Source organism: Manacus vitellinus, unplaced genomic scaffold (genome assembly GCF_001715985.3).
Source record: "Manacus vitellinus isolate BGI_N305 unplaced genomic scaffold, ASM171598v3 scaffold_10_pilon, whole genome shotgun sequence".
Lineage (NCBI taxonomy): Eukaryota > Metazoa > Chordata > Aves > Passeriformes > Pipridae > Manacus > Manacus vitellinus.
The window spans coordinates 8,099,765-8,108,990 of record NW_021938838.1 but is presented as its reverse complement, the minus strand read 5'-3'; the positions used below and the strand labels follow the sequence as shown (position 1 = coordinate 8,108,990).

Sequence of the window (9,226 nt, the reverse complement as noted above, 5' to 3'; positions counted from 1 at the left end):
AGGGTGCAGGGAGGGGGTGGTGAGGGGTCTGGAGCATCTCCCTGGTGAAGAGAGACCCCGCGGGAGCTGGGCCTGGGTAGTCTAGAGAAAGGAAAACTTAGGGAGGGGATCTCATCTCTCCGTACAGATATCTCCATGGGGTGTCAGGATGGTCCCGGACTCTGTTCAGTCTCAGACTGTCCTGTCAACGACAGGATGGTCCCGGACTCTGTTCAGTCTCAGACTGTCCTGTCAACGACAGGACGAGGAGCAATGGCCGTAAATTAAAATACAAGAAGTTCCACCTCAAAATGAGGAAGAACTTCTTTACGTTGAGGGTGGCAGAGCACTGGAACAGCTGCCCAGGGAGAGCCTGGAGTCTCCTTCTCTGGAGACATCCCAAACCCACCTGGACATGTTTCTGTGTCACCTGCTCCAGGTGACCCTGCCTTGGGCTGGATGATCTCCAGAGGTGCCTTCCAACCATTCTGTGATTCTGTGATGCTGGTCACTGTGAGGGGGTTGGTGGCCATGGGAGAGCTGAGTGCTTGTCCCCAGGGGCGGGTTCTGGGAAGGGCTCAATGGGAACCCAAGGGAACGTCTGGAGCTGTGTCAGGGGAAGGTTAGGTTGAATATCAGGAAAAGGTTCTTCCCTCAGAGGGTGGTCAGGCACTGAAGAGGCTCCCCAGGGCAGTGGTCATGGCCCCAAGGCTGCCAGAGCTCAAGGAGTATTTGGACAATGCTCTCAGGGACAGGGTGGTTTGCTGGGGTGTCCTGTGCAGGTCCAGTGTTGGATTTTGATGATCCCTGCGGGTCCTTTCCAACTCAGGATATTCTGAGGGAAATTGGGCCCTCAGCTCCATAGAGTGCTTGTTGTGGGGGACAGGCTGGGGAGCTTGTGGTAAGGTGGGGGCTCTTCATAGAATCATGGAATGGTTTCGGTTGGAAGGGACCTTCAGGACCATCTTGTTGCAACCCCCTGCCTTGGGCAGGAACACCTTCCTCTAGACGTGGTTGCTCCAAGCCCCATCCAGCCTGGCCTTGGACACTTCCAGGGCTGGGACAGCCACAGCTTGTTTTTTCAGACTTGTGTTTTCAGAGTGTGTCTTGAGCATTTCTTTGCTTTCTGTGCTCACTAGAGCTCTGTCTCACTGACTCTGGTGGAGCAGAGCTCTCCCTGATGTGCACAGTCCCGCTTAGTCACAGTTTCCAGGCCTACACATCATCCTTTCCAGGTGTTGGTCTCCCTGTGCCCCATCTGTGCCGTATTCCAGCCGTGGGACAGCTCAGAAGTGGGGCCTGTGCTGTGACTCATGGTCAGAGCTCCCTAGCACATGGTTCAGGCACAGTCTGTGTGATATCTAGGAAAGTTTGAGTAAAGTAAGCTGGAATATTTGAGTAAGTTTGGCTCTGAAAGTCAGCGTGGTCTGGTCTGTCTTGAGTCTTTCCCAGATTTTGTGTAAAAAGTGATGCAGAAACGAAAGGAAGGCCCAGACTCAGCATATTCCTGTCCTCTCCTTCACTGCCCCAGGTGACCTCTCCTTATTCCTTGTGTGTGGATGTCCTGAAAACAAACAAGATTTCTCTGAGCTATTAAGTCAAACCTTTTGGAATTTGAAATTAAGAAATACCTTATCTAAAAATCTAATCATCTTGTCTGTTCTTCCTTTCATAATGTTTGAGCAATTCACAGTCCTTGGGAAAGGATTCAACAGTAAATATTGCAAAATAGGTGTCTTGGTGATTTTTAAACCTAGATAGACTCATCCTGAAGTTAAAGCTTGGCTTTGTAGCCTACACAAGGAATTGTGGCAATTGTGGTGGATGGAGTTGTAGTAGCAGCAAATAAGGTGCATCTACAAGTATGGACAAAGAAACTCCAACACATTTCAGGAAAAATTTTAAAAACTCACACTTGCCTCCTGAAAAACTAAACAAGAAGAGGAGTAATTACACTAATTTTTACTCTCTGAACTGGGTGGGAAAAAGAGTGCAATAAATCATTAAAGAGCAAAATTAATCACAGATTTGTTTCCAGCTGAAAGTGTTTTTGCTTTTGCCTCCTTGGCCATATGGATAAGGAAATATATCCATTTCCAAGGCGTTCAGGTCACTGCTATCTTCCTGGTTTGCTTCTCTCCTAATATTTTCATGTCATCTTCCAGATGATGATTTCCTAAAGATCTCCATACATCCTGCCCTCTGTGTCTGTTGCTCACCTGAGGCACGCCTGAGCTAAAGGAATCTGTTGCCTTTTTAGAGCAAAATATAATCGCTGGCACTTGTGGTGCCTAATGGCTCATTAAGTTGTTCCCTTCAAGAACCTTCTGCCTGTATTTGTGTTTTTCCCAGTAATGGATTTCAGCACAGAATACAGACACCGTGATGGGAGTTTTATGGTTCTCCTGGCGCGTGACCCCTCGGAATTAGGAGGAACAGGGTGAAACCACAGATAAGCAGAGGGACATGTGATGCCTCTGGCAGGTTTCTCTCTTGCTTTAAAACAAACACTTCCTTGTTTTTGCTGCAGTGCTGCTTTTGAGTTTAGACCTTTTCCTTGTGCTTCTAGTTCCTTATATACAGAGGGATAATCCAGAGGCTGAAATGGAATCTTGGGTCCAGCACAAAGCAGCGACTGAAGGGTCGGTTGTGGCAGTTGTACAACACCAAGTATATCATGTGTAACTTCCTCTGTCTCCCTGCTCTGTGTGTGCTTCAGGCCTTTGAGTAACAGTGAAGGCAATGGGGATCTTACAAGTGGTTTAGTACCTGTTAGTTAGTCATTTAATCTCATGTGTGCCTCAGTTTCCCACCCACCAGGGAAAAGTGCAAGAGTTCCCTGTTTCACAGGGTTGGGAAAGATCCTTTCTATCATATTTGGAAAGCACTGAGTAGGGAGATGAACACTGTAAAAATTTATAAATTAAGGGATATGTTATGTGGGCTTAGAAACATTGTGGTTGTGGCAAAGGACTTTAACATCTTTTGGTGTGCTCTTTTTACAGATGGGTTGGGGGGATTTAGGGGCTTTTGGAGAGCCTTCTAAGGAAACTCCTAACCTGGACCAGATGGCTGCAGAAGGGATGCTGTTCCTGGATTTTTATACTGCCAACCCCCTGTGCTCTCCCTGTAAGTAAACTGGAGTTTTAAACCACGTAAGCACAAGAAACATCTTATTTTGGGAAGTTTGGGGTGTTCGCCAGGCTCTGACATGAACTCACAACCAAACCCTCAGGCCAGAGTTTGGATTTGCTGCTTTGATCTTGCCTTTTGCTCCCTTTTCATTTATGTTTTGATTGGAAAACCTACAGTCTTTAGTTCATGCAAAGCACTGGTGCAATGATCACATCAGCCCAGTTAAAGAATTTTTAAACTGTTACAGTTCAATATTCCCAGTAATTGCATTTTTTTAATCTTTCTTGTTTTGGGATAAACAAAACAGAATCTAAACTGTTGCTGAACATATTTTGTCTGATTCTGTTGGCTATGGTGCAGAAAGGCAGCAGGTTGTGTCCCGTTTTTGACCCTGGTGGCTTGGAGATTCTTGAGACAGGGACAAGAGATAAAAGAAACGTTTGGGTCTGGGAGACACAGATATTTTTATCCTTATTCTTTTTTTCTGTGAGGTGGTTTCTTTTTTTCCTTTCTTTCCCTCAAACCTGATTAGCTGCCAATAACTGAAACAAAAATGAGGACCAGGGGCTTTTTATTTGGGCTTTCATTTAGGATATCACTTGGCAGTGTGTTGATGACATCCCTGCTCAGAAAAGGCATTTAAAATATGCTGAAATCCTGCTAAGTCCAATGGTGGGACTGAATAGGCTTAAGTTAAACATCTGTTTAAATGTTCCCTGCAGTCAGGACTTGATTTTACTGTCAAAGCTGGACAGCTTTTTATATTTCATGATTTTTGTTCAGTCAAGCTTGAAAACTTAGCCTTGAGCATCTAATAAGTTTGTGCTATGATTTCTTCTTAAATACATTATATATATATATACATGACTGAGATGTAAGTGTTGCTACATTGACTATTCAAAATAATGACTCTTCAGCAGTGGATAATTTAATAAAGAGGCCAAATTTCACTCAGATTTGTCCTGGAATAACTCAAATGGTGTGTCAGAACCTGGTTCACTGGAGAGGGGAGTTGCTGCCAGTTCTGATACGAGTGATTCAGTGCTGACTGTGGAAAGAGGACACTGACAAACTTCTGTCAGTGTTCTGGCCTCAGTCTTCATACAAAAATGTTAATATTAGGCAAAGAATGCATGTAAATGAATGTTTTTGTTATTTGCAGCAAGGGCAGCGCTGCTGACGGGCCGACTCCCAGTCAGGAATGGCTTTTACACCACCAATGCACATGCCAGGAATGGTAGGAGCTTCATCCCTGATTCCCCTCCCTCTCCTGATTTCCCTCTGTGCCTTGGAGGAAGTTTAGCTTTGAACAAAGGCTTGGCTCGGGGATCTTCCCCTATGGATCCTCCAGAGTGGCACGGAAAGATTACCCTGTTAACTGCTGGTAATAAGCGTGAAATTTATTGCTTCCTCCTCATCAAGCAGAAAAACCTCCTCGAATTAAGAGGCATAAACAAGGCTGGTTGATCCATTTGCTACTGCTGGCTGAGAAACGTTTCCTCCAGGCAGTGGAATTGGGGTCTGGTGAAGGAAAAGTCACATGGGGTGTGTGTTGACACCCAGAGGAAAGAACAGGCTCCTCACAGTTTTACTCAGCAACCAGTTTTCTAACCATTTTGAACCTTTTCTATTTCTTAGTTTCTGATTTTTTCATCATTTTGAACCGTTTCTAACCTTGGCAGTTCTATAGGGCTCGTGCCTGTGGTGATTCCAGGGAAGATCCCTGGGTTGATTTTTTGGTCCCAGTGTGACAAATGCCACGTGCTGGGACACGTGTGGGCCAGAATCAGCAGCCAAGGACTGATTCCTACCAAACACCAAGTCACACCCGAGATTCACAAAGGCCAGAGAACTGTGGGCTCAGAGAGACTTATTTCTTTCGGTTCTTGTATTATGAGCAAATGTATTGGTTATTTGATTTAGGAAAAGAATGCCTTCATTGTAGAAAATATAAAGCAAATTTACAATATAAATACAACACCTAAAGCACCTGATTTTTTATGATTCTCCCTTTCAAGGCTCTCACCTTTATGGTAGCTCCCTTTATTATTTGCTCTGATGCACAAATGGGTAGAGATGTCCCTTTGATCTCTCTGGATCAATTTGGGTTTTTTTGAGGACTTCCAAGGAGTGACATTGCTGGGACTCTAAATTAATTCCTATTTCTGACCCAATAACACTGCTATTAATGTTAAGTACCATTTACTGTTTGCTCTAATATTTTTAAGAGTCAGAAAACTGTTTTTTATTTGTTTTCCACAGCATACACACCACAGGATATAGTAGGAGGAATCCAAGATTCTGAATTACTGCTTCCAGAGCTCCTGAAGAAAGCTGGGTACATCAATAAGATCATTGGCAAATGGTAAATGTATTTGAAGAGCTCTTGCTTTGAGATTTCAGTTTGTGTGTGTTGGGGAGAAACAGCAGAAAAAACGGAATTACAGAAAAAAAACCCCTGTTTTGAAGTTTAAATGTCCAACTTTGGAATCTGTGGTGGATCTTCCCCCCTGCTGGGATCAATTTCTGAGTTGAGTGTTGCCATTACATCTTCATATGAAGAGTTGAAGGGGTTTTTATGTGTATATATATATTTATAAACTCTTTAACTGTACTTTCATCCATGTCTCACGCCACTTAATTTAATCAAAAGCCACCAAGATTTTATTTGGAATTTGCTCGAGCACCCACATGCTTTTTTTCCTTGACTCTTGCTATATTTTTGTGAATAAACTGAATTCTGATGGAATGTAATGGGATACAATTTATTTAACAGTTTCATTAACAAGTTAGGAAAGAGTGAGTCTGAATTGTGGTCGGATTCACCTGCTGGAATTGGGAAGAAAGCAAACCACCCTAAGACAGTGAATTATTTATCACCACAAATCCAAGCAGGAGAGTGGCCGTGAAGAATCGGCTCAGTGGGCTGGATGCAATAAGATGCAGTTCAGTGCTAATAAATGTAAATTCATACACCCAGGGAAAAGGAATAAACAAGGCAAATACAGATTGGTTCCAGTTATTTGGGAAAAGGCAAATCTGGGAGGACCTGCAGCTGTTAGCATGGATATGACTAAGTGGGAATGTGCAGTGCACTATTGTGCATCCAAAAAATGTTGTCCTGGACAGGACTGGGCTTGATGCTGAACAACAACAGGCTCTGGCATTTGTGCACATCTCCTGCTCCCTAGAAAGGTGTAAAGACATGCAATGAACAGTAGTTAAATTGGAGTCTCATCCTGGTCACACAGAGAATTTTAAGGCTTGTAAAGATTTTTAAGTTTTCCAGCAGGAGATTTTTATACTGTTTCATCATCCCTTCTAAAAACTTTTCAGAGTGTCCTATAATTAAACTAAGTTCCATGGTTTAATTATAAGTTTGCAAGTCAAATATTTTCCATGACCATTTCAGAATTTGTTGTATTTCATTAAATCTGTTTCTGTTTTTTGTGTTGTGAAAGGGAGAGAATAATCTGCATCACAGTCATTCTTTAATATCTCTAATTTCTCTTAGGACTTTCTTAGAATAAGATGTTTTTTCATCTCACCTGTTGTAGAAACAACCAGGAATAGCTTTGTATTCTCATGTCTATAAATGAGGAAAGGATGGAGTCCTGCAGATTGGACTTGCAGTGACAGTTACATCAGCAAGCCATGATCAGAGTTGGAATGATGATTATTTCCTATTATAACTTAGTTTGGAATAGCCCACAGTAACTCTGTGGATTGTTTTACTTCAGGGAGTGCATTTTATGCCCTTTATGTTTAGAAGGTGCAGAGGGTTTTGGCACAAAGTGGACAGGATGCAGATGTAGGATTCTGAGTGGAAGCTGGAATGATTAAATAAGCATTAAGATGCAAAGATTCCCTTTAGTGGCAGAGAGGGTAGGCATTCTATGTCTTCAAGATGGCATGAATGAAGGAAATGTAGAATTTTCAGTACAAAAATTGGAGATTAGAGAGGAGCTTCATCTTGAAGTTAAGGATAGAGAATTTTCAAGCTGCACAGTAGAGAGGAGCTGTCATAAGGAGTAGCTAAATGTGTTTTATGTCCACATGTGCACATAAAAAAACTCATTTCATTTACATTCAGGTCTCTTTGTACCATTTTGGCAGCATGAATACTCCATAAAGGGCATGCAGATAAAATGGTGCATTTCATGAGCTTTGCCTTTTGTTTTTACAGCTCAGGAGTATAAAAATGACTTGTCATAGATCAGAATCCTTGAGTAAAACATTATGTGCATCTCTGCAGTGGTTTTGGGCAGTGTAGTCCCTCAGTGCTGATCATCAGACAGCATGAGAGAAGACACCAATGGAAGGAAATAAAGAGAAACAAAGATTGGACAGTAGGTAAAATGGAATATATGTAAGCATTGGGGTGAGTCCACGTGGATGTGCTTTCCACAAGTGTGAGACAGATTAAGACACTGCTCTGGAGTCATTTATTTGATTGAAATGCTTTAAGTTCTTTCTTCTTAAAGATTGTTTCCTTGCATGCCATTCTGATGAGATTATTACTTCTTTGCAGCAGAATTTTAACTCGTTTGTTTCTTTTGTTTCCAGGCACTTGGGGCACCGGCCTCAGTTCCACCCCTTGAAACACGGGTTTGACGAATGGTTTGGTTCCCCAAACTGCCATTTTGGACCTTATGATAACAGAGAGCTCCCCAACATCCCTGTGTATAGGGACTGGGAAATGATTGGCAGGTAATTCAGCTCCTTGCCTGGGGATGTTATTTTCTGGGCTCTCCCTGAGGCCAGGTTGGATGGGGCTTGGAGCAACCTGGTCTAGTGGAAGGTGACCCTGCCCATGACAGGAGTTCGGAAAAGGATGGGCTTTAAGGTTCCTTCCAACCCAAACCATTCTTTGATTCCATGGTTCTATGACTGATAAAGCTCTGAGTACCAAGGTGCATGTGGACCATGTAGGGATGTGGCTGCTCCTGAGTGCTGCCCTCCCAGAGCTGTTTGCTCATCCCCTTGCACCCTAAAAGCTTCCTGTGATGATTTCATTCCACTGCTCTTGGAAACTGGTTTCATTCTGTACTGAAAGACCTCTTTGTTCCTTCTTTTCCTGTTTGGAATAACATTTTGCCTGTTTTCATAACACCATTCCATGTTCCAAGTCTGCAGTCCGTACCCTTCTTGTCCATTCGTTTTTGACCCTGGTATCGTCTTATTTCTCTGCTGTTATTCTCCTGTTCTGCTTCCAGGATTTCTGTCTCACTGGAAGTTGTTGTGTACTTCTCACAATTCTACTCACATTTCAAACAACTCTCTATGATGGAGCATGAGATCTTTAATCATATTGCCCCCATTCCAACAGCTTAACAGTAAAAGGCCAGTCCCTCAGGTTTGTCCAAAAACTTGAAGTCATCATTAATTTGGTTCGAGCTGTCACAGTTTGGTTCAGTGTCACTGCTTTCTCCTGTAAGAAAAGTTATGGTGACATATTTTTAATATCTGAAGTGAGTTTGCTGTATAGCAGCTGTGACTTATTTGTCACCTACTTACAAAGCAAATAAAGGGAAAAAAATCCTTTTTATGTTGTATATTCCTTAGGATTGATTTTTTTTGTCTCTCTGATTCATTTTATCTTAAGATACTACGACGATTTCAAAATTGATCTGAAGACGGGTGAAGCCAACTTGACTCAGCTCTACCTGCAGGTACTATTTTAATCCTGGTTTCTAAGCCACGGTACCTTTATGCTTCTTTTTTCAGAGAGATTCAGATTGTAGAGGATAAATTCATTTTTTTTGTTGTTTACAGGAAGCTCTCGATTTTATTAGCAAGCAGCAGGCCAGCCAGCAGCCTTTCTTTTTATACTGGGCAATTGATGCTACCCATGCTCCTGTTTATGCCTCCAAACAGTTCCTGGGCACCAGTCAGAGAGGACTGTAAGTCCTGCTTTTGTGGATGTTAGTTTTATTGGGGTTTTTTAATTAATACTTCATGCCACAGAAACAGAAAACCTAAGCAGTGTTTGTTAGGTCCAAGTGTAAAGCTCATTTCTCAAAAGTGTAGTGTGTGTGTGCTGAAATGCATTATTTAGTAGCACTTTGCTTGGATTGTTCTTTAATAATTTTTGCATTAATCTGAAATTAAG

General features: G+C 42.5%; 1 protein-coding gene across 2 annotated transcripts in view; it reads left to right on the top strand.

Annotated features, from left to right (window-relative positions):
• Positions 1-2,984: 2,984 nt before the first annotated feature.
• The window catches only part of GALNS (galactosamine (N-acetyl)-6-sulfatase), a 41,008-nt gene continuing 34,766 nt past the window's right edge, over positions 2,985-9,226 (top strand). The window contains exons 1-6 of one of the 2 annotated variants that reach the window (XM_018084199.1): positions 2,985-3,108; positions 4,277-4,351; positions 5,377-5,479; positions 7,681-7,824; positions 8,720-8,786; positions 8,890-9,017. In XM_018084199.1, coding sequence (XP_017939688.1) covers positions 2,985-3,108; positions 4,277-4,351; positions 5,377-5,479; positions 7,681-7,824; positions 8,720-8,786; positions 8,890-9,017 — 641 coding nt within the window. Of the gene's footprint in view, positions 3,109-4,276; positions 4,352-5,376; positions 5,480-6,798; positions 7,468-7,680; positions 7,825-8,719; positions 8,787-8,889; positions 9,018-9,226 lie in introns of those variants that run through there. The other variant, XM_018084205.2, reaches the window with a different exon arrangement.